General features: G+C 46.8%; 1 protein-coding gene across 4 annotated transcripts in view; it reads left to right on the plus strand.

Moving 5' to 3' along the window:
• The window catches only part of ADGRB2 (adhesion G protein-coupled receptor B2), a 167,019-nt gene that overhangs the window by 33,365 nt on the left and 107,693 nt on the right, over positions 1-25,961 (plus strand). For all 4 annotated transcript variants that reach the window (XM_081922850.1, XM_081922851.1, XM_081922849.1 and 1 more), the window contains exon 2: positions 15,654-16,455. In XM_081922850.1, the coding sequence (XP_081778976.1) occupies positions 15,669-16,455 (787 nt within the window). In that variant the 5' untranslated portion in view covers positions 15,654-15,668. The remainder of the gene's footprint in view (positions 1-15,653; positions 16,456-25,961) is intronic.

Below are 25,961 nucleotides of genomic sequence, written 5' to 3' on the forward strand. Positions count from 1 at the left end.
GCCATCCTGGGAGGAGCGCCCATCATTTTGGGGATGAGCTGGCTGGCGCTACACGATCCGCTAGTGGGCTGGCATCAGAGGGTGGTCTCCTTTGGGTCAGCGCATTGCCTAGAACACTGCAAGGAGGGGAAGGTTTCGGGAGGAGACAGAGTCACCCTAGCGGGGATGGAAGTGATGGACAAAGGGAAGGTGCCCCCGCAATACGCAGATCTGAGCAACGTATTCAGCGAAAGGGAAGCAGACAAACTGCCACCGCATAGACCCTTTGACTGTCAAATCAACCTACTCCCAGGGGCCCAACTCCCAGTAGGCAAGCTGTACGCCATGTCAGACAGGGAGATGCAGGAGCTGAGGGAGTTCATTGACAAAAACTTGAAGCGAGGTTTCATCAGAGAGTCCCGAGCGGTGGGGGGCAGCCCAGTGTTCTTTGTGGACAAAAAGAACACAGACAAACCGAGACTGGTGTGTGACTTCAGGGCCCTCAATGCAGTGTCGGAGCCCCTGGCTTTCCCTATGCCCCGAATTGATGACATTTTGACCAGAGTAAGGAAGGGAAAGATTTTTACAAAATCTGCGGGGGGCGTACAATCTGATACGCATAAGGAAGGGAGATGAATGGAAGACCACCATGTTTACCCCGTTGGGAGCCTTTGAATACCTCGTTATGCCCTTCGGTCTACAAGGGGGCTCCGCGTGTTTTCAAGCTTTTATAAACCACGTTCTGGGACCTTTGCTCTACAAGAATTGTGTGGCCTTTTTAGACGACGTGTTGGTGTATTCGGAAAAGGAGGAACAGCATGTGAGGGACGTTCGAGAAGTGTTGGGCAGGCTGCAAGCCAACCAGCTGTGGGTGAAACTGGAGAAGTGCCAGTTTCATACCAAGGAGGTGGAATTCCTGGGGTACCGCTTGTCAGACAAGGGATTGGCCATGGATCCAGGCAAGGTCCAAGCGGTACTGGAATGGAAGACACCGAAGACCAAGAAGGACGTGCAAAGATTCTTGGGATTTGGGAACTTTTATCGGAAGTTCATCAAGAACTTTGCCCACTTGACGGCGCCCATCACCGACTGTCTCAGCAGCAAGAAGAAATTTGTTTGGACGGCAGAGGCGGATCGAGCCTTTGAAGAACTGAAAAGGGCTTTCGCCTCGGAAGAACAACTTCTGCATGTGGATTTACGAAAACCCATGAGAGTGGAAACAGATGCATCCGACCGGGCGGTAGGGGCGGTCCTTCTTCAACCGGGGAGGAGTGCGTCGGAGTGGAGACCGTGTGCCTTCTTCTCGCGGAAGCTGAATAAGTCCGAGAGGAATTACACGGTGTATGACAGGGAACTACTTGCCATTCACGAAGCATTCCGGAGGTGGAGACATTTATTAATTGGGGCACAACACAAGGTGCAAGTGTGCACCGACCACAAAAATTTAGAGTATTGGAGAACAGCTCGAGTGCTCAACCAACGACAAGTGAGATGGGCACAGGAATTCTCCAAATTTAACTTTGAGATTTGTTATGTGCCAGGCCCAGAAAACGTCAGGGCGGACGCGCTCTCACGCAAACCAGAATATTGGGAAGGGGAGGGGGTGATCGAAGAGAGACATGTCATCCCGGAGGACCGCTGGGTGTGTGGGGCGGCGATGGTGGGGCAACGAGAACTGGTGGAGGAAACGGAAAATGATGAATATGCCCAGGATAAGCTCAGAGGTCTCAGGGGGGAGGGCGAGAGCCCCGGAGGTTTTGAGGAAAGAAATGGGGCATTGTATTACAAAGGGGCACTGTATATACCCGAAGGTGAATTGAGGGGGAGAGTACTCAAGCAGTTGCATGATAGCCCCACGGCGGGACATTTTGGGCAACACAAGACCATGTGGTTGGTTACCAGGGAATTTTGGTGGCCTAAGGTGAGGGAAGATGTAAGGGAGTATGTAAGAGGGTGTGACCAATGTCAGCGAGCCAAAGGGGAAAGAAGGGCGCCGGCAGGGTTATTAGAACCTTTACCCACACCAGAACGGCCTTGGGAAGCGATATCAATAGATTTTATGACGGATCTGCCAAGGTCCAAGGGGAAAACAGCCATCATGGTAGTAGTAGACCTGTTAACTAAGATGTGCCACTTTGTAGCATGCTCACATGCAGTCACAGCGGAAGAAACGGCGAAGTTGTTTGTGGAACATATCTTTAGGTTGCACGGGGCTCCCTCGAGGGTGATCTCAGATCGAGGCAAACAATTTACTTCCAGGTTCTGGAGGAAGCTCATGAGCTTGTTACACGTGGAAGTCAATTTTTCAACTGCCCGGCACCCTGAAACCAACGGGCAGGCGGAAAGGGCAAATGGCATTCTTCAACAATATCTTAGGTGTTATGTCAATGACAGAGAGAACGATTGGGTCGAAAAGTTGGCGTTGGCAGAATTTGCCTACAATAATGCGGAGAATGTGTCCACAGGGATGAGTCCCTTTTTGGCTAATTACGGGTGTCACCCCAGGGCATTTCCAGGGGAAGGAGGGGAGAGATGGAGCGTCCCAGCGGCTGAACATTTTGTAGAAGAGATGGAAGCCATCCATCAGCAGCTCCAGCTCAACTTAGAAAGGGCTAAGGCACAATATAAGAAGCAGGCAGACAAGAACAGAAGGGAAGGTGAAACCATAAGGGTGGGGGATCAAGTGTGGTTGTCAACCCAAGGGTTGCCGTTCAAAGGGGGTTGTAAGAAACTGAGGCCCAGAAGATTGGGACCCTTTGAGGTGATTCAGCAGGTCAACCCGGTAGCTTTCAAACTCCGATTACCCAATCACATGAAATTGCACCCAGTGTTCCACAGGTCGTTACTGTCACCATACAGGGGAGGAGGTGAAGGGGAGCACGTCAGGGGACCAGCCTTGGAAGAGAGGGAACGCCGCAACCATGTAGCGGAAATCCTCGATTCCAGGTGGAAGGGAAATCAGGTGGAGTATTTAGTGGCGTGGGAAGGGGAACCGGAGTCAGAAAACACCTGGGTAAGTGCGCAGGAAGTCAATGACGAGGTTTTAACAGAAACGTTCCATCAAAGGTTCCCGAGGAAACCTCAGCCGATAGCAAGGTTTAGGAGGGAGTATTTCGGCACCACCGATGAGGAAGAGGAAATGGAAGGGTTCGCGGAGTCGGAGTTGGAAGAGGGAGTGGACTCTGATGACGAAGAGTACCTAGAGAGTAGGAACAGCAACAAGTGGAAGGAAGTGTTCGCGACGTCGGAAGATGAGGGAGGTTCTTTCAAGGGTTTTACCTCCTCACCGCCAGTAGGAGAGGAGACGGGAGGGGGTGAAGGGGGCCCTGGAGGGGAGGTGGATGTCAGGGAACTGACATCTAAAGCGCCGGAGGCGCAAAGGCTCACTGAGGGTGAGAGAGCAGTAGCAGTGGAAGAGGGAACCAGTAGAGGGCGAGCAAGAACTCCAAGGGAAAGTGAGTCGGAGGGATGGCTCAGAGACGCTTCAAGCGAAACCAGTGGGGAGGTCTCAGGACCTCCTATAGGGACACCCACACCTCGACGGAAACTGTCACGCCGAGAGGCCAGACGACGTGTTTCCGTTAAGGAGCTTTTATGTTGGAAACGTTTCCGAAAGCAGCCACTTTCGGATTCTACTAGTGATTGACGCAGCCATGCTGGAGGGGCTCCGTCACAGGCAGAGGTTTGAAAGCCTGATCAAACTCTGAGGGACTTGCATTTTACGCACAAGCAGCTCATCGTCCCATCACAGTTGTTTTAAGCCCCTAGGCAAACAGCATCCAGGGTTTAAAATGTGCATGTACACACACTTACTTTTTTTCTACTTTGGCAATCCACCCTGAATTGCAAACACTACTGGTTTTTCTTGTCTTTCAGAGCTGCTCTCGACTCTGGGAGCAGCAAATCAGCTTTCAAGTCAGCACAATAGGTGCAAACGTGAACTTTGCTCAGAAAATCCTAATGGTTATGTATCTCCAGCCCTCCATCAGGGTTAATTGTCTGGAAGTTCAGTGGAAATTCTCTCAAGACTAGAGATGGGGAAGAAATTGAGACAGGGAAAACTGAGAAAACCAGAACAGAAAGAGCCATCCATCCCTACTCAGGAGGACAGATACGGTTTTGCTGACTTTAACAATTGCTCCCAAACAAGCAATGGGTGGGCTGGAGTGATGTAGCAGGCAGAGTCTTGGATAGAAAACCTGAGTTCAAATCTCTGCAGATGCCAGAGCATTGGTTGGCCCTGCATACCCAGGCAGCACCCTTCCCTCCACTTAGCCATACCCCATAGGGTCGTTGCGATGATAAAATACAATAGCTCTTTGAACCCCCTTGGAAAAAGTGCTGGATGTAAATGTAACATAAATGTGTGTGTTGTTTGCTTTTGCACTAAGAAGTGCAAGTTATTTGGTTGTGATTTCTGCATTGCAGGCAGTTAGATTAGGGGCTTTCCATACTTTCACTTGCCCCATGCCTAGAAAGCAGGGGTCCAAGCAGTTTCCCCCTTGCCCCGCTCCTTTCCCAGGGAAAAACCCCGCTCTTTAATGCTTAATTGGAGCAAACATCAATCCAGCAGAAATCTGAATTGCCATTTGCTCCAATTGAGCTCTAAAGGGCAGTTTTCCCCGGGGGAAAGCAGTGAAACAAGAGGGAATGTGAGTAAGCCCTAGTTAACCCTTTGGGTCCCTTCCAACTCTACAATTCTATGTTTCTGGGTGAAACTGAATGGTGTGTGTGGTTCCCTCTGCCCATTTTCTGCTCTGTAAATTTAGGAGAGTCAAATGGTAAAGCTTTTCATGGCCTGCACCAGTTCAGGTTGCATGAGGTGGTGATGTTGAAATTTTGTATTATACTTCAAAGCAACTGGAACGTTTAATGTATCCCTGTGGTCCAAAGCCCCAACTTGGCCAGCAGTCAGGGATGAGGATGGAAGTTGCAGTTCCAACAAAACCTGGAAGGTCACAGGTTCTCAATCCTTGGTTCTGCCTTTTCCTTCTCTCTTTTTCTGAACGGCAGCTGTGAGTTACAGAAAGATGGGAAAGGGAAGAGGGTGGTGTTTGTTTGTTTGTTTGTTTGTTTGTTGCAATGAATCTGCTGACTAGTTTGACTAGTTTCTGTAATTGTCTAAAACCCACAGCAATTTGTACACACATAGATCATGTAGATCTTTAGCAACCAACACAAATGTTTTAGACGCCAGCTCTGTACCCATTTCTTTGAGTGCAAGCCTCATTGAACTCAATGGGACTTACTTCTGAGTAGACATATATAGAATTGCACCTATACAGTCAAATCTAGTAGTGCAGACTTAGCTGCTCAGCCTATCTCTATTTTTTGCATCTATTTAATCCTGTAATTATTTTATTCTCTCTGTGTTTGTGTGGTGTAGCAGTAGGTTCCTATCTCTGTTCCACTGTGTTTCCACCAGTGATTTGAATTAAGTTTGCCAGCCATACGTTGTGAACAACTACAGTTCCCATCTTCCTAGACCATTGGCCATGATGGCTGGAGCTGAAGGGAGTTGAAGTCCAGTAACAACTGGAGAACACCCAGGTTGAAGAAAGTTGGGCTAGACTGGGCGATTGCTGGGTGTAAATCCCTTTGGGGCCATAAAGCTCATTGAATGATCCTGAGCCAGCCACCATCTCTCAGCCTGAACTACCCAACAGGGCAGGCATTAAAGGGGAGAAACCCTGTGCATGCATGTCACCCTCTTCGCCTTGGAGGAAAGACGAGACACATACATACAGACATCATTTTATCTGTGTGCCACTTTACCATAGTTAAAACCATGCTCAAGGAGGCTTTATAATATGCGGGGGGACAGGACATAATTACAAATAACAAAAGCAGACATCAATCAATCAATCAATCAATCAATCGATCGATCAATAACATCAAAAAGTGCATGACCAAACTGAATGATTTCCACATAAATAATAGTAAGATCTAAAAAACAGAGATACACAAAATTAATAACAGCAGCAGCAACAAAACCCAATACCCCAACAGAAGAGTCTGTTATGTTTTTATATGTGTTGGAATTTGCTCTGAGTGGCCGGGACAACTCAGCCAGATGGGTTGGGTATAAATAAAAAAATTTTTTTAATTAAATTTTATTAAATTATTACCAGACACAGCTTCTCTATTCAGTCAGAGCCCTGCCCTCCGAGGCCAGGTGCAAGGCAGGGAGCAGGTCTTCCAGGTCCCACAGCCAAGAGGGGCTCAGCTGCAGTGTAATAATAGTTGGATCTCTCTAACTGTTAAGAGTTTCAGGTAGATACTTCTTTGCTCCTCTGTGTCTTTGGCGGCTGCCTTCTTGAGCTTGGAGCATCTCCAAATAATTGCTCTATTGCCCCCATGGTCCCTTCTGCTGTATTGGATCGCCAGTCCCAATCTCCCTGGTGTGCAAGGGCTGAGCAGGCATGAATGGAGGGGAATTGATTTTCTTATCTCTTTGGATCTCCCTCCAGCCCTTTCCCTCCACCTCTCTGCAGACCTTCGACCCCTCCTTGGCACCGCTTTACCTTCTCCACACGTCTCTTTGCAACTGTGTGGCTCCAAGGTGGCCTTAAACCCATTATGTATTCAGAGCCCTGACTTAAGAAGGCAGCCCCAGCCTCATTACTTTATTAATGAGTTATCAAAAAGCTGTTTGAAGGCTAAAAGGCTCTGCAGGTTGGATTATTTTCCAGAAATCAAGTATCCCCTCCAAAAAAGATCCTTTAGCCTTGCTTTAAAAAACAAAAAAGCCTTGGAAGCATTCTTACTTGTGTAGGTGCCGGTGTGGGGAGGGTGTGCTCAGAGGTTTTCATTCCCATGTTATTCAGCACCCTTTGCAGTTTTTTTTTTATCTAAGGCAGGGGTGACAATCCTTTGGCCTTCCAGGTGTTACTGGACTACAACTCCCATAATCCCTGACTGTTGGTCATGCTGGTTGGGGCTGATGGGTATCAGAGTCCAACAACAGCTGAAGATCACATGTTCCTTGACCCTGGTCTAGGGCATCAGCTGACTTAATATAACCTCCTGCCTACCGGAAACTAATGAGCTGGGGTGAGAAATAGGGCCCTGATTAATTCAGGGGCTGTCAAAGCTCTCTTAAAAACATCTGATTCTTCCATTGAATGTGTTTAAAAATAACCTTTAGCTGAAGTAGGCTGGTACTTGAGATGAAATGAATTTGCTTCCCAAAAAATTCCTCCAAATTTTGATGTCTAATCTAGTATTCATCAGGTGTTTTCTGACTATTTCTCTATGAGTCCGAATATTCGCCAAATATTAGATCTCTTTTTATTTTATTGCAGTCTGGGTTAAGCCACAGAGCCTAGGACTTGCTGATCAGAAGGTCGGCAGTTCGAATCCCCACGATGGGGTGAGCTCCCGTTGCTTGGTCCCTGCTCCTGCCAACCTAGCAGTTCAAAAGCACGTCAAAGTGCAAGTAGATAAATAGGTACCACTCCAGCGGGAAGGTAAACGGCGTTTCCGTGCGCTGCTCTGGTTTGCCAGAAGCAGCTTAGTCATGCTGGCCACATGATCCGGAAGTTGTATGCCAGCTCCCTTGGCCAATAAAGCGAGATGAGCGCCGCAACCCCAGAGTCAGTCACGACTGGACCTAATGGTCAGGGGTCCCTTTACCTTTACCTTTAATATTTGACAGTACTGAAGGGCTGATAGTCAGTGGCTTTCAAGAGTCGATGGTATTCAATGACTGGCATGTGATTGTTTTTAGTAGTAACAATTTAAGGCTTCAGAGATTTCATATTTGACAGGGCCACCATACTCAAGAGATGCCAATGAGTCTGACACAGTCATATGCCAGGGTTTTTCTGGCAAAATTAAACTAAAGTAGTTTCCAGTCCCTGGTGATCCCCCTCTCTTGGTCATTTATGACGGACACTGTGAGCATCATCAAAGCTCCGCCTCTTCATCTGCACAGCCGTATTCTGGGTTCTTTTCCATTCATGATGCTTGGTGGAAAGTTGGGAACCAGCTGTGCATATATTGGGAGAGCAGGGGAAATGTGGTGCTGCTGTATGTTTTATTTCCCTGACAACAGCTTTGCATTCGGAGTACACCTGAGCATTCATATGGAAATTAGAATGAATTTAAATACAATTACAAGAAGCATTGTGTCACAACAGGGCCGCATTCCCTGTAACAGCATGCTCAAAAGGCAGAAGTAAGAACGTCCGTAAACCTTCCTTCCGAATGCCTTTGGGAAATAGTTTACTCCATTTGCTAGGATATAAAGTGCTTTGTAAAAAAATGACAACTGAAAGTTCTTGGCGGAAGGCGGTGATTTTTCAGATGACGCTCCAGGGAGCCTGACGGTTCCTCAGAAATTTATCAAGGGTTCCTCAAGGAGAGGATCAGTAATGGCGGACGAACTTCCCTGGAAGACTGTTTATGTGCTGCTGCCAATCTCCCATAGCAGCGCACAGTATCTCTGGCAATATTCACAGCACACTCCCTGCTCACTCAGAGCAGTGGCATGGCATTGGCCAATATTCCCTGTGAGCAGAGGGTTCCTCATCAAGCACTTCCCAGAATCCTTTGCAACCCACAGACATTCCATATCCACCACATATTTTGGTCTCTGGCTCAAGATCTGGGGTGAGAAACCTTTTTTCATCCTGAGGGCCACATGCACTTTTCCCGAGGGGTGCTTACCAGTGGTGGGCAGTGCCAGAGACAAAAGTGAGCACAGCATCAGATGAGGCTCTTTCCTTTCTAGAGTAGGCTACATCCCAGTCATGCAACAGCTAGTATTTTTGATACACGTACATCCAGTAGTTGATGGCATGGTGGGGCGGAGACACTTACCTGACCTCCCAGACGTTGAGTTGCTGCTGATTAGAAGGAGGGAGGAGGGTGAGTCAAGTGAGGAGGAGTGCACAGTACCAACACACCAGCAGAAGTGCCTGGTTGGTGCACCAGTGCATTTGCTAAGCATGTGCTCTGCCCCGAAGCTGTGGCCTTTTCCCAATGGCCTGCGGAGATCCTTGACGGCTATAAGGCTGCATTCAGGACAGAGGCCCTTCACCCCAGTTCTAGATGTATTGATTCTTATTTCATTAGGAAAACTTACTGGATCAGGCCAGTGGCCCACCTAGCCCAGCATCCTGTTCTCACAGTGGCCAACCAGATGCCTGTGGGAAACCCGTAAGCAGGATTTGAGGGCACAAGCCACTCCCCTTCTGTGGTTTCCTGCAGCTGGTTTTCAGAAGTATTTACGGCCTCTGACTGTGGAGACAGACCATAGCCAACATGGCTAGTAGCCATTGATGAATTTGTCCTCTCCTCTTTTAAAGCCACCCAAGTTGGTGACCAATGCTGCCTCCTGCGACAGCAAGTTGTTGTGTCTGTGCTGTTGTGTCTTATTAATTGTGGGGAAGCACACAGCTCAGGGTAACAAGCCTGCCACAGCTCCATTGACCCCTGAGCTGAAGTCAAGGTGTTCGTTAAAAGACCCTCCAAGGATTAATTAGATTGCCTGACCAATAAAGGAGAAGTGATCCCCTTGCTCCTGTCCTTGAACCAAGATGCAGCCATTAATTTGTGTCTATAGAGAGAAGTCAGGTTGAGGGGTGGACCAGGATGTGACCACAGAAGAGAAATATCTCTCTCTACATGCTTAGCAGGAACAGGTGGCATAGCAGGGGAAATCTCTATCACAACCCTTAACATTTATAATTCCCTGTTGACACATATCTAAAATTCAAAGTCAGTGCTTGAAGATGTGGAGCAAGGCAGGGCAAGTTTGCAGCAGGCTCGGAATGTAAGATGTACGATTGCTATGTGAACGGTTACACAATGGCAGCCTGTGCTGCTATTTCACATCTGTTCCATTGCCAGTAGTGTAATGGTTTTTCCTCCAAGAACACAAGCATCACAGTCTCTTCCTAAGGAGCTTAGTTTAGGGAATCAGATCCTGGACAAATCCACCTTTCTTTGATGTGTTGCCAGGTCCCACAATGACCAATCTAGAGAGGATTGTGGTGGGAGGGATAATTTTGGAACCACGTTGAGGGATGGTGAATTGGGCCTTCCACGCACACCATTTCATTTCCCCTCCAGTCCAAAAGGTCTGGCTATGGTTCCTCTAATCCATAAGGGAACAGGCTCCATGGACATGCTTGGAGACGCAATGTTTCACAATTACTTCATTTCCCTTATTGTTTAATGTTTTAAAAGCTGGCATCAGTCATTCAAAACCAAGTTGGGGGCCCTAGAACTAATAACCTTCTGCTCAAGTCCTGTTGATGGGACCATCTTCATAGCACTAGAACAAAATAAAAGCCCTGTTGGATCTGGCCACAAAGCCCTTTGGCTGCTGACAACTTGCTCGAGATGCCCCAGGAAGACCATGAAGAAAAGAGTCCTTTCTTCTTGTTTTCTCCCTAGCAGTCAGTATTTAGAGGTAGACTGCCTCAGATCATGGAAGTTCTATTGACTTCTCATCATGACTGATAGTCATTAATAGACCTATGTTCCCTGACTCTCTTTCTCCCTAATTCAAGGATGGGGAGTCTGGCTCTCTGGATGTTGCTGGGCTCCAACTCCCAGCATCCCTGCCCACTGGCTGTCCTGGGAGTCGGAATCCAACAACATCTGGAAGGGCCTCAGGTACCCCAGCCCTGCTCTGACTTCACCTCCATCCCCCTGAAGGCCATCTAAGCTAGGCAAGGGAGGTCCGCTCTGCTCCCACACTGCTTATTTCCCATGCTTGCATGTACATTTTTCAACGTGGCTGCCTCCTTGACAGCAGCTCATTTGTCTCAGTGTCAGGAACTACCTTTCAGGCTCTAAATTTAGAAGGAGAGGTGCTTCTGTTTCTGTGGCACTCCTGTGTGCAGGATACACCCTCTTTCACGCTCCCCGGGTTATTTCTGCTCACCACTGCCTAGTAGCAACATAGCAGGTGCAGGCTGAGCGTGACAGTTTGTTGGGGAGCCGAGGGCTCTGCAGAGACAGTGGACTGCTAGAGCCTCTGGTTCAATCCTGCTTTGGGGGTTATTTTGATTGGGTGGGTTGAGTGGTGAGGAAAGAAAGTAGTGTGGTGCAGTGGTTTCAATGTTGGACTAAGACTTGTGAGTTCACACACGGGTGGAGGGAAGGACTGGGTTGTGGGGGAGGGAGGTGAAGGGATTAATTGAAATTGTTAAAGATTGGTATAGGATTTAAGAGATTTAAATTTTTATAAAGATTCTATAAGGAAAGCAGAAAGCAGAAAGAAATATCAAGTAAAAGTATCGGAGAGGAGATCAGTGCAAATGAAAGCATGAGACTTATGGTTTTGTTACATATGATTTTATTTTGGAGTTGTCTGCTTATTTTGGAGTTGTTTGCTGTAAAGAATGTATATTATGTGAATAAAATAATAAAGGATTTGGAAAAAATAAAAAAATAAGACTTGGGAGTTCGAATCCCTGCTCAGCCGTGAAGTTCATTGCGTAACCTTGGGCCATTCACAGTCTCTCAAGCCTAGTCTGGCTCTCATGGGATTGTTGTGAGTATAAAATGGGTTGAAGAGAACAGTGCACTTTGAGCTCTTCGGATGAAAGGTGGGGTATAAAGGCAATAAAACAAATAAAACAATAAATACAGAGCTGGAGCCCTTCAGGTCTGGACACAATACCGGATTCGATTTGTAGCAGACCGACTGGAGTGGCTTGTAACACCAACTGAGGCAGAGGCTGGCCTAACCTGTGTGATATCCCAAGCACAGTGTGACCCAAAGATGTGCATGTGTATGCATAGATGCAAATGTAGACACCATAGAATTGTGGAGCTACAAGGGACTACAAGGGTCATCTAGTCCATTCCTTTCAATTCAGGAATCGTTTTGCCCTATCTTGGACTCAAACTCACGATCCTCAGTTTAAGAGTCACACACTCTACTGGCTGAGCTAAAAGGGGTTGCATGTTGGTGTCTGGGTGCGTTAAGCTGAGCCAGGCGTTCTAGTCGGGCCAATAATCTGTTTGGCAAATGAATCATTCTGGTTTGAGATATGGGTTTAGGATTCCATAGGCTTGGCTCTCCTTGCAACTCTACCTGCTTCTTTTGGGCATAGGGGTTGCCCTCTCTGCCTCTCTAGACTCTGCTGCCCCTACCACCACCCCATGTGCAATGCTCTGGCTCAATCACACCGCACAAGTTCCATAATTTCAAGTGGTTATTTTTGCATGCATGCATCTTCCATTACAGTTAAAAGGTGAGAAGTCTGTATTGTGTCTTGGTGAAATGTATCAAATTCATCTGTTCCTCATTGGAATTAATTCCTTTTTCTTTCCCCCCTTCCCCTCCCTTCCAGAATTTCCCATAATTTTGCAGTTCCCACAATTTGCAGTTGCTGGGTATCTCATCAAGCCTGCAGGCCCTGCAGATTTCACCTTTTATCTTTCTTGGGGTGAAGAGGCAACTCTAGCCTGGCTCTCATTTTGTGTCTGCACAGGGGTCAGCATGAGTTGTGGCCCTAGATGATGGAATTGCTGATCTTGAGCCCCGTGCCCTCTTCGGAGGAGCAAGGCAAGTGAGAGGTGACATGGGAGAAGTACATGGCTTGGAGAGAGAAAAGTTTCAGGACAAATAAAAGAAAGTTCTTTTTTATTCAGAGCAACTATGGAACTCTCTCCCACAGGAGGCAGTGAAGGCTACCAACTTTTAGACAAATTCATGGAGAAGAAGGCTAGTATCAACAGATACTAGCCATGATTGGTATCTTCTGCATCCATGGCTGAAGACAGGAATGCTTCTGAAAACTTGTTTGCTAGAAACCATTGGAGGAGAGAGCACTCTTGTGCTTGGGTCCTGTTTGTGGGCTTCCCATAGTCGTCTGGTTGGCCACTGTGAGAACTGGATGCTGGACTAGATGGTTTGGCCTGATCCAGCAGGCTATTCTTTTGTTCTTTAGCTGATGGACTTTGCACACTGACTCTCAGGGCAGAAAAATCAGAGGACCTGGGTACCCAGACATTTAAGGCAACTCTGGTGCTTCCTCCTGAGAAATGATTTTATGCTGGTGCCCTGGCACTGGAAATGCTTCTTTCAACAGCCATTTCCTCTCTTTGGTGCAGCTGGGAATTCTGCTGGGTTTCCATTCCCTCCCTGGATTGGGAAACCTCTCAGCTTCCCGACTCCACATCCTGCAGGGTTTATGAGGCTGAGGTCTGGCTCTTTATGACTCTATAAACAGCACTTACCCGTGGCCAGCTTGTTCGCACTTAACGGCTTGGTAGATTAAAACGAAAATGCGGCAAGGGGGTGGGGCGGGGTGGGGAGAGAAGAGAAGAGAATTCTAGAGGGTGAGTGTAAATGGGTTGTTCCTCTGTACAGAAGAGACGACACTCCCCAAACCGTTTGGTGGAGTGGAGTCTGAGAAACTATGTTATGGTCTCTGCAGTTTGGCTAACTGGTGTTTAGAAGCCTAGTCTTGCATGCTTTTCAGATCACACTGACCTCCTTCATGCTTCAGTTTTGATGCTGGAGCAGTGGCAAGGAAGGAGGTGATTGCAATGATACCCATCTGGGCAGGTAGCAAAGTCATACTTCCTCTACCACAAAGAAGGAAACTTTAGCAAGGAATTGGGTTGATCCACAGCTAGAAGAAAATATCATGTGGTACAGCGCTCCTGGGATTGTACCTCTAGAAGATGGAGGTGGATGTGGAGCATTTCATGTGTCTCATTCTCCCCCTCCCAGGGTCAAACATTCCCTAAAGGAAATAAGGGAGAATGTTGTTTTTGCCATGTTAGTTTTCTAAATACCCCTCACCCCTTCCTTGGAGAGTATGCAGTCATGCTGTCTCTCACTTGCTATCTGAAGTGGCACAGTCCTCAGAGTGGCAGTACCACATAACGTATCATTATGTGATAATATTAGGGATGCCATATGTCTGGGATTTTCTAGACATAGCCGATATTCAGCCCCCTTAAGCAGCTCAACAACTTTTGTGTCCGGAATTTTCACTTTTTCAAATATGGCAACCCTATGATAGCTCAACAATTAGTCATAGGCAGGCACCCCAATTCAAAGCATCCAGGGACAAATTCCTTGCTGTCTCTGCATAAGTCATATTTCCTGACCAGAAAGAGGCAAGCTGAGACAAGAGGCTTGTACAGAGAAACAACAGGCAGCCATCTCAGAGGGTAGGGTGCAGTGTAAAAATACATGGGGGGGGGTGAGTGAGAAATGTGGTTCCAATATACATTTGTGTGTGTGTTTGGGGGATGGGGGTTGAAGGAGGCAGACGTTTGGTTTCTGTTGCTCAGCTGTGAGCAAAATGCACTTTGCACATGCTTAGAGGTTTTTTCATCAATAATAATGATGAACTAAAGATGCTGTTATTTTAGGCCCAGCAAGACTTTACACAGAGTCATCTAGGAGGGAGACAGAGTTGGATATTTGAATATGGCAGCGGGGTGGGAGTGAGGGGAGAGACCCTGCTCTTGCTGGCACATTCTGGTCTTTCTACCTGCTCCTTGCATTCCTGGAGGGATGGGGAGAATTCATTTTCTTGACATTTAATGCAATTATGCCTCATTTGCACTTTCCAAGCCAAAACACAAAGCAAAACACCACTGCCCTTCAAAATGCACACCCCTCAAACAAACAGAAAAAGTGCCAATACCCACAGAGCCCCTATGTGTTGCTTTAATGGGGCTGTTTTATCACACATTTTAATAATGATCAGTTTTATAGTAATATCTTAATGGGTATATTCTATTGTTTTAAATATGCTGTGTTTTCAATTCTTCTGTATTTTAACAACGTTGTGCAATCAGTATTTATGTCTTGTTAAACAGCTTAGAAACCGTCTGGGCATTAAGTGGCCTAGGAATCAATCAATAATAATTATAAGTATTGTGCAAAAGTTGTGTACAAAAATATGTATGCGGGAAGGAATGCATGCAAAGAATGTCCACATTTTTGTGCAGAATTTTAAAAATGAAAATTGCATACAGATGTACATATTGGGCAACCTGAACCTAAGCTTGGTAAAATGGCAAGCCGAGAAGAACCAAATTTGACAATTCTGTCCATTGTTACATTTCAGACAGTGAGGCTCCAGCTTGCCCCAAAGCCACAGCCTTTCCTCAGAGTTGGGATTTTTTCCCTCTAAGGACAGCCTGCCGGTTGCTGTGGCTCCAGGGTTAGCAGAAAGTACAGCCCACCCCTGACCATTATTTTTCACCTCTAGCCCCCTTTTGCACCTTCAGCTTCCTGTGTTTCAGGGCTGGGTTGCAGGGCTTGGGATGGGAGATAAATTCCATTCACTGTGGATTTATGGGCAACCCTGTCTAATTCAAATTCTCTGAAACATAGCAACCCTTCAAAATTCATGCTTTTTTTGAATTTTGCAATGTGGTTCTCCAGCCACTTAATGTGTATGAAATTACATATGCAAGTGTGCATTAAAATGCATGTGAAAATAACATACCACAAATGCATGATATAAGTGAAATTTCATTTGCAAAAATGTGTGTGTGTGTGTGTGTGTGTGTGTGTGTATCTGCAAACTGGTATGAAAATATGGAGAACCTGAACTGAAAAATTGCTAAGCAGAAGAAACCAAAATTGTCAGATTTGAACAACCCTAGACTTGCAACTTTGAAAATAGATTTCAAAGTTAAGACTCTTCCCCTAGTTAAACTCTTCTTTTTCTTTTTTTAAGGGCAAATGTCATAGGATGAACCCTGCTGGACCACTCTTACTGTCTGTGATATCGTGTCTCCTGTGGCTGTCCCGGGGCTTTGACCCAGCTCCCAGCGCCTGCTCCGCCTTGGCCTCCGGGGTTCTCTACGGCTCCTTCTCACTGAAGGACCTCTTCCCCACTGTTTCCACTGGCTGCTCGTGGACCCTGGAGAACCCCGACCCCACCAAGTACTCCTTGTACCTCAGGTTCAACCGGGAGGAGCAGGTCTGCACCCACTACTCGCCCATGGTGCTGCCACTGGACCATTACCTCTCCAACGACACCTGCAGCCAGCCAGAAGTGACAGCCTCAACCCGGGAAGAAGAGGAGGAAGACGGAGGGGAGGTCAGGTTGGAGCTGTGCCAGGGAGGGGGCCCCTTCACCTTTTTCCACTTCGACAAGAACTTTGTGCAGCTGTGCCTGGCGGAGGAGCCCGAAGCGGCCACCCGGCTCCTGCCCCCCGAGGCTGTGGAGTTCCGCTTCGTGGAAGTCCTCCTGATCAACAACAACAACTCCAGCCAGTTCACCTGCAGCATCTTGTGCCGCTGGCTCGAAGAGTGCCTTCGCCTGGGCACCAGCCAATCCTGTGGCCTCTCACAAACCGGCTGCACCTGCCAGACCCCCCAGACCCTCCCGGCTCCTCCCCAATCCAACCAGACGCTCTCCAATGCTCTGACACCACCCTCGACAAGCAGCAGCAGCAGCAGCAGCAGTGATTGCTGCGTGACCGAATTGCATTCTGGGAATGCGAATGATGTATACTCTCCGGAGATTAAATACGGTGAGTGTGGATGCATGGTACAGGGTTCAGGCATTGTGGAAACGGGTCCTGCGGTAAACGTCACAGAAAGGGTCACTTGTGGAAGTCTCTGCCCTTTGTATGTTCAGAGTGCTTCAAATAATTTTGAATTACTCACTGGTTCTAGTAATGACTGGTGTCAGGGATGAGCTGAAATGGGATTGGGACATATTTTGCAAAAGAATTTACCCCTTGCAAAGGGTTAGGTGATAATGCTATTTCTTTAAAAACATTTTCTTAAAAAATACTTGAGCAAAATATAGCAATATTTGACCTGTCAACCATTCAAGACTTTTTTTATTATACCATGCAATGTGATGCATTGTGTAAAAGGAAGTGTGGACACTGACGTATGGAGACTACAGAAGGGCTGACAGACATGCACAGCACATTTTGTTGGGCTGCACATCCAGGGAATATTTTTTAAAATTTATTTCAAGAAATGAGAAGATAAAAAAATGGTAAAGGTAAAAAGGCAAAAGGCTAACAAAACAACCACAACACAAGAGGTCAAAAAGCCAAAACAAGAGATTTTCCCTCCAGAGAAAAAGACCAGTGCCAAGCTGACCAGAGGCAGGGCAGATCAGGAGGGCCAGGGCCAGGGCGGTATCTCCTCCTCCTCCTCCTTGCTTGTTCACTACAAAAGCAGCTCCACATCCCCACCCATCTCTCTCCACAAAAGGTGATGAGTGGCCCTCACATGGAGACAGCCATGAGACAGATACAGGCAGAGGAAAAACACTGGAATGGATCTGCAGCTTCTGCCTGCGTCCATCTCTGGAAGTGATGGTGGGGTGATTGGCTCCAGAAACAGCAGCCCCTCCTCTTCCCTTACTGCTGCTACTGCTAGAGCCGATCACCCCACCACCTCTTCCAGAAATGGACGCAGGCAGAAGCTGCAGATCCACTCCAGATCCATTCCAGCCTTTTTATTCTGCCCGCATCTCTCTGGCTGCTTCCCTCCCCCTGCTGCCTTTTGCCTTCCTCTCTCACTAGCCACCTCTTCCCTGGTCCGTACCCTCTTCTCCTTGCCACAATCCACAGTTTTTAGAACAGGATGTGCCAGGGCACACCTAGCAAACCCTGTGCACACACCTATAGAAGGGCTAAACATTTGACCTGTTACTTGTGCAAAGATCCTGTATTTCTGTGTTGTGTGAATGGGATAAGGGGAAGCAGGGAGCTCCTGTGCCCAAGAAGCAAATAGGGCTTGAATCCCTCTTCTGAAGGAGCTGAAGGGTGTTTTCTTGACAGCTCCGTGAGTATTGGAGGCTGGGTCTGTAGGTACCTCTGGCCCCACCCACCACTAGCATGTGCCCCCTCCCCCAGGAAGTTTTTCACAATGGTGTGTGGCCCTCAGACTGGAAAAACTTTCCCACCTCTGCTTCAGTGCCATTAGTTAACCATGTCCTTTGTCAGAATGAAGTATCTCATTTGTGTGTGTTACGGATATGTTTTGTGGTCCTGAATTAACACGTTATGAGAGAAGGAAGGCAACATCTCTCTCTAGCGCTCATAACTTCTGAGCTGGAAGGTGCTGCTTCTTAAGCGAGTCTTTTGCCCCAGCTGAGCTGCTCTTGCTTCTCCCCTGCTGACCTTCCACTCCCTGAGCTGGTGAGGAGGCAGAAGTGTGTGAGGAGGCCCTGTTGTCACTCTGCCTTGGCAGAGACATAGAAAACAATTTACAGGGAAAATGACCCCTTTTCCCGTGGCAAATTACCCATGACTATGATGGCCCAGGTGCCTGTTATTCCAAGCCGGAATATAAAGGAGCTGCAATTCAGCCCGAGCAGACTATTAACCAGGCTGAATGAGGCCATTTGCTTGTTAGACGGTAGCACAAGCTGAAAGTGGAATGAAACCTTTTCTCTCTGGTCCAGCGGACGACCGCCTGTGAAGTGATTCCCTTGGGAAAAGGTTGTTCCTCCCGCTCCACTCCCCACCTCGCCTGATCTGGAGCCCTCTCTTGCACACTGGCCTAAGTGTGCCAGCCCCCTCAAGGTGGGGTCTCTCAAGTGACTTCCCTTCCTTTCTGGGAGGGAATTTGATCTTTGCAGATTCTAATACAAACCAATATGATCCTTATCTCCTGGACTAAACTGACAATCATAACTTAGCTGCCCACTGGTTTTCTGTTCTTCCTATATGCTTCAACACAGCCCCTGACTCATAAAACATACCAAAATACATTTTGAAACGTGTGTTTTGAGAGATGGGGGCATTATTTGTTTTAAACTGCTTCTAATTAGTGTATTTTAAAATTGTTGTGACATGCCCTGAGACCTTTGAGTGAAGAATCCCATGAAGAGATAACTGGTAGTCATTTTTTGCCTTGAAGAAAATGGCTCCTCCTCCTCTTCTTCCTTGACACGCCTTCCTTTACATGGTGGTGCATCTGGTACAGAGTGCCATCTCCAGGGAAGCTTGCCGGACCCCATAAGCACCTACTTTTTATCCATACTCTTTGATTGCATAAACTGGTGGCTGCCTGTGACCTGTTGTAGCTGCGTGGCTGTGGTTTTGCCACTTCCCTTAGTTTTCAACATGTTTTTGACTGATAGGTGTTAGCTGATTTGATTTTTTTTGGGGGGAAACCCAATTATTATTTGAGGCCTTTATGTTGTGCTGTTGAGTGTTCAAAGCACATCACATCACATGAACCTGGGGATCTTTACAACAGAGTTGAGCTGAATGTGGCCTGTGTAGGAGTGTCCTGTGACCTTCGCAGGTTGTCCCGCTGCCCTCTGCCCTGACCTCACTCACCTGACCTGCCGCCAAATTCATTACAGTGACTCACGCTCTCCTCAGCCTCCTGAAAAGCTGTTTGGCAGGCTGCAGTGAACACAAGTAACATGTTTCTGTGGTGGGGGAGACATACTTTGCTCATCTCAGCTGCTCAACCCCAAAGCTCAGCTTGGAGTTTTGCCTTCTCTGTTGAGCTGCCGGGGCCGAGTGTCAGCGAGGAGAAATCTTCGGGGTGGGGTGGAGTGTGGGGAGAGTAATCTCCCAGCCTTCTGCTGCGGCAAGCATGTGGATAAATTTGCAATCGCCAGAGCCGCTATTGCTTTCGAAGGGCAGTAGCTTGAACTCTCCGTTACCTTCCTCAAATTATGTTTGACATTCAATTAAAACCCCGAGGCACCTGGACGTAAAACGTTAGTGTAGCTGGAAAGTCGCGGGGGTAATGTGTTTTTTTATACATTATTTTATTTGCAGAGTCATCAGACACTGGGCCAGAGGGAATTGGACTTGTCCTCGACTGCAGTTGTGGGGCGGTGGCAGGGGGTGGGGAAGAGAGGTGGCTGAAAAAGAGCCAGGCTGGGGCTGGGCATCATGCAAGAGCTGAGTTTCAAGGATGGTGTCTCGGCTAAGGATGGGGAAAAGATTCAGTTCTGCACGGATTCAAAGGCAAACCTGCCTAGTACAGTGGTACCTCAGGTTAAGTACTTAATTCGTTCCAGAGGTCCGTTCTTAACCTGAAACTGTTCTTAACCTGAAGCATCACTTCAGCTAATGGGGCCCCCTGCTGCTGCCGTGCCACTGGAGCATGATTTCTATTCTTATCGTGAAGCAAAGTTCTTAACCTGAAGCACTATTTCTGGGTTAGCAGAGTCTGTAACCTGAAGCATCTGTAACCCGAGGTACCACTGTACTCTCTTTCTGAAACAATGCACAGCCTGAAACTCAGCCATCTTTCAGAACTCACAGGTCTCTTGATTTTGCAGTGTAGTTCTCTTTCCAAATAATGTGCACATAGATTCATATACTAGGGTAAAGTGTGCATAAAAACACACATATTCGTGAAAAATATTAGGAAAAGATATTTGCAATAAGGTATGCATTAGGGAAAAATATGGATGAATATTCATGAATACTTTTTAAAAAAACCAGTAATAATAATAATCACAAACAGATATAGAAAAGTAAGAAAATCAGGCAGAGGGCCTTCTCAGTAGTGGAGCTCACCCTGTGGAACACCCCCCCCATCAAATGTCAAGGAGATGAGTGACTATACAACCTTTAGAAGACATCTGAAGGCAGCTCTGTATAGGTAATCTTGTTAATGTTGAATGTTTTATTATGTTTTTATATATTCTGGAAGATACCCAAAGTGGCTGGGAAAACCCAGTCAGATGAGTGGGGTACAAATAATAAATTATTATTAGTATTAACATTAGTTTTAGTAGTAATATTAACTAAAATTGACAGATTTGCCAGTCCATACTATCAGTCTTGCAGAAATTTGAGATTATGCAAAAGTGGACTTGTATTGAGTAGGTTCAAGGGAAGTGGCAGGCAGGAGAAAGAGTCCTGGATGGAGCCCCAGACTGTAGGTCTCATTGTCTCATGTTTTGCTAGGGAAACAGCTACCAGACTTGGAATGCCTCACCTCTTTCATTGACAGCTTCCAAGTGGATGTGGGTGTCCTTTTTTCATTCTATAAATCATCTCACAGCTGATCTGCATTCTGCAGCCTTCCTGGGTGCAACACTGCCTGAAAACACCATGATGTCCTTGCCTTTCCCGACATGAAATATGGAGACCATAATGTTGACTTGCCTATTGTACTGATTACTTTGCAGTTAGGATCCCTGACATAATTATGGGAAGCTCATTCAGCACTCTATGGTGCTATATAAATACAGAGCTTTGTTATTTTAAGCATTCGGTTTTTCAGCTCTAACAGAGTTGCAGAAAACCTGATTCATCATGTATCTGATGAAGTGGACTGTAGTTTGTGGAAGTTTGTTTTGCCATAATAAAATGGTTATTCCTTAAGGTTCCATTTTGCAGAAAACCTATTGACTCTTCAGCCCAGTTTGGACATAACTCCAAGCCGAACCATGGCCAAATGTAAACATGCAGGGATGCAGGTGCCCACAGTAAATATTGTGGCAGCTTTATTCTTTCTTTGGTCCTGTTTCTACTGCACCATCCAGAGCTAAACCATGGTTTGGTTAGCATTATGTCCAAACTTACGGTTTGTCTCAAGCCCTACAAACCATGAACTGTAGCCAAGGCTTGTCCTTGGCTTAATGCTTGTGGTTCATGAGTTCAGAGGTAATGGTAAGCCAAAGCATGACTTATTTATGGGTAATGTGACAGCAGTAGGGATGGAGGAGAAATTTGACTTGGTTTTCATTTAAGACAAACTTGCCTAAGTGGCACTTTCCAAAAAGATACGAGAACAGAAAAAACCAGCCATCCTTCAGAATTCACACTTCTCTGAATTTTGCAGTGCAATTCTCCAGCCAAATATTGCGCACAAAAATACTTATACGACGGTGAAGTGTGCAATGTAAATGCAAGTATTAGTGAAAACAACACACTAAACTGCATTATAATAGGAAAAAATGCTTTGCAAAGATTTGTATATTAGGCAAAATTGTGACAGCTCCCCAAAGTAGTTCACCCTGAAACAATAACAGGAAAATCTTTAACTACCCTTCTCCCCCACCCTCTGTCAAATCTCCCCAGTTCTGTTGGTTGTGTAAATTGGTCCCGATTGTGCCCTCTAGACAGTTCCCTCCAAGACTCATGAGTGCATCTGAGCATGTGAGTGAAATATACAGCATGAGAATGTGCTCAGAATAGTGGTTTTGGGGGAATCTGGGGATGATTGACAGAGGACGGAAAACTCCGCTCAGTCACTTTGCTCTGGCTGCTGTCAGAGTCAGGACTGTGGGCATGCTGGACTCACACCATGGCCAGAGCTGGCACCTCTCGCATCTTTAATTCGCAGTTCTGGGCTTTGATGGTTCCCAGCTGTCTTTTCTGCGGGCTGTGTGTGTCTATCTCGCTGGCATCTCTTCTGGCCCATTTGTCATTGTGGCTCACAGATGTCATGCAATTTCTCCGCTGCCTGGGTGCAGCTCGTTGGCATGCAGAGCTCCTTTCTTACAATGCAAGAGAATCTTCCAAAAACCCCTGCAGGGCCAATATGCCTTCTGTGGCACTAAAACACGGGCCTGTGGAGGCACCCCCTCCCCTCGTGCCATGCTGGGTGGCTGGCTGGCTCTTTGGGAAACGAATCAATTCACAGGCGCCTGCCCCCCCCCCCAATTCAGGCATGTGCCACACCGGCCTTGGAGACAACTCTGCTGAGGAGGTTAGAATGAAGATCGTAGGAAACCATCAGGTCACCATGGCAACTGGTATGCCGAAGGGAATTGCCTTATGCAAGGATGATTAGGGAGAGGAGAGAAATATGTATGATCTTCAGCTTGGTTTTATGGGGTGGAGGGGAATCAATAGCTCACAGAAAGAGGAACAGTGCTGGTAGGTTGGGGTCTGTGATGGATGCCCTGTTCTTTGGAAGGCAGGTACGCCACAAAGTTACACTTTGATGTTCTGGGTTCGAATCTATTCAGCCAATCAGAAGTGGAACTTCAGGCTTTACATAGTCGCCAGGTTCTATTGAGGTCAGGCAAGAGGGGATTGGGCCTTTGGTGTTGTGCTGTGGTGGCTGATGCCCATTTGGACTGGTATGGTGGAAGGCAAGGAGGCCATAGTAGGTGGAGCCAGACTGAATGATGGGCAGAGTCAGAGCCAATGACAGGTGGAGCCAGCTAATTCTAGTTCACTCCTCATCCTCTTTGCCTGATGTGGTCTTTGAGGTAAACAGTAAGACTAAGCTCACCCAGTCACTGCCACTCTCTGGATTGGTTGTAAATTATAAGGCAGGCAGGTGGGGCCCAACAGAGGTTGTGGGGCAGTTCCCCATTCACCCCAATGGACCAGCCTTCCATAGGGTAGCAGTATCCAAGCAATGGAATGCTGTCTCCCTGGAGGTTTGGACAAGGCTCCCTATGCTTCAGAATTTCTATTGGACCATCACAGCTAGAAATAGGGGAGAAATCTGATTCAGTTCACATATGAATCCAGTTTTATCAAATCTGCACCCTCCAGAAGAATGTGAGAACCAAAACACAGCGATCCTTTGAAATTTGCACATCTATGAATTTTGCAGTGCAGTTCTCCAACCAACTAATGTTTACGAAAGTTAGGTAAATGTGTGCCTAAATATGAAAGTGTTAGTAAAAATAACATACCAAAATGCATTATACTAGGATAAATTGCATGCACAAATATGTACATGAGGCAAAACGGCATGCAAAAATGTGTTTATTAGGGAAAATTTAGCACACCAAAATGCTGATGAATTTTCATGAGGATTAAAAGCAAAACAAAATCTGCAGATTGCTGTCAAAATGTGGGAAACAAGATCTAAAATAGGAAAAAATAGAAACTGAGAGAACTGAGATTGACAGATTCCACCCCAGTCAAGATCTGCACCATTTTGCTGGTCTTTTGGTGAGGGTGTTGCTCTTGAGGCTTGTGGTTACCTGTAAATTCTTTGGTTTTTTACTGGTATGTTTTCACTGTGAATGTTTTTGGGTTTTTTTCATAGTAATTTAATTGCTGGTTGTAATTTTATCTGTTAACAGCCTTGGGGGGCCTTGGGGCAGAGAGGTGGCCTATATACATATTAAATAATCAAACAAAGCAATAAAGGTCACATAAGCAGCGAGGTAAAGGAGTCACACAACCCACTCCCCATTGGATCTTGGTGCAGATTCCTGTTGCTTGGTTGCAACGTGCCTAGAGTATAAATGCTGCATGGATTACACGACCCCTTTGCCTGGTGGCATCTGCTTGGTCTGAAGGGGTTGTGTCACCTGGAACAGTGTGGGGTCACGTGACTCCCCGTTGCAATCTGATTGGAGGACAAGCTGGGGTTAGTGTGGCCCTGTCATTGGTACATTATCTCTGCTTGTTCCACCCCTTGGCTTTGCTCTGTCCCCACTGTGGGAGGCAGTATGCCTCTAAATACCAGTTGGAGGGTGAGGCTCTTTTGCTCATGTTTGTGGGCTTCCCATCGGGGCACCTAGTTTGCCATTGCAAGAACAGGATGCTAGACTAAATCAGACTTTGGAGGCTCTTCTTATGTTCTATTGCTAATAATTGTGTGTGTGCGGTGTGTGTGTGTGGAGGACATCATTGCAATGTTGACGTTTTAGACCGTGGATCCTGTTTCCTAGGACTATGGTGGCAGTAAAGAAGCAGGTTTGTTTTAAGGAAGAATAAATTTCTTCCTCTGTAGCTAGTAGGGGATTGTTTTTTTCCCCCTGGTGGAATTTTTATTTTATTTTTTTAAATGGTGCTTGCATGCAGCAGAATGAATGCTTTCAGCGATGAAGGCGGCAGGGCACGGATTATAGAGTGTGCAGGGAAAGTTACTAAATTTGGACCCATTTTATGGAGCCAATAAGTGTCAAGTGCAGCAGAAGCAGCAGCAGGGGGAGCAAGAAAGGCCCCAAACATAGAGGCTGGTGGACTTTGGGCTTTGGGGATCGTGGTGGTGGCATGCCTGTGTGCTGAGAGGATAATGCCCAGGTTTTGATAGCTTGGGAGGGAACGGAAGAGAGAATTGCTGATAAATTGCACCAGTGACCAAGTCCTAAAGGAGGCAATGATGGACTCCCAATTACGCTGCTAAAAGCCTTCCAGACATGTCGCCCTTCCAGATGACCTGTTTGTTCAGCATTCATCCTGATTTGCTTTCACAAAGCTTACGTGGTGGTTAGACCATGTCCGGCCTTTATTGAGCATTCATTCTGGTTTGTTTATGACAATGAGCATCCATCCTGATTTACAGTACTTGCACGGTGATTGCCCTTCTTTGGGTTACTGATTCGTCCATTCTGCATTTTTCAATGCCTTTCTTCGCCACTTGCCGAACTTCAGTTGTTGTTGATTTTTTTGTGCTAAGGCAACCGAATGTTTTAACGCACTTCAACTGCATGAACATAAAGTTGTGGTGTGCTCTTGGATCTCTGTCACAGAATAGTGAGGGCCCGGAGGCAGCCATAGTTGTAACTGGCTAGTAAGATAACTATCATTCTGTCAGGGGGGTGAGTCTGGAGAGGACGCCGGTATGTTGCAAAGCACCATGGGAGGGGAGAATCATTTTGTGTGCAGGTGTCTGTGGCTGCCATTCATGTCTATGGGATGAGATAGGGGAGGTTGCAGCCATCTTTCTTCACTTCCACAGAAGCTATAGAGGGATATTCTGAGAGGAGCAATGGCAAGTTCTGAAAATTGCTAAAATGCTCCCCTCCCCAGCTGCCTGCCAACAGGACCACATCAGGTAAACATAGGAAGCTGACTGATACAGACTGGCATCAGCTATCCAGGGTTTCAGACAGTGGACATTCTTGGAGATGCCAGAGACTGAACCTGCAAAGCAGATGCTCTACCACTGAGCTACGCCCCTTTCCCTTAATCAGACCATTGGTCCAGCTAGCACAGTATTGTCTACATTAATTGGCAGTGACCTTCCAGAACATCAGGCAGGGGTCTCTCCCAGTCACCTTTTGCATGCAAATAATGTGCTTGGCCCGCTGAGATTTTGGCGGCAGTTTGAATCCCCATGATGGGGTGAGCTCCCATTGCTCTGTCCCAGCTCCTGCCAACCTAACAGTTTG

This window comes from Podarcis melisellensis (assembly GCF_964234715.1).
Source record: "Podarcis melisellensis genome assembly, chromosome: 8".
Lineage (NCBI taxonomy): Eukaryota > Metazoa > Chordata > Lepidosauria > Squamata > Lacertidae > Podarcis > Podarcis melisellensis.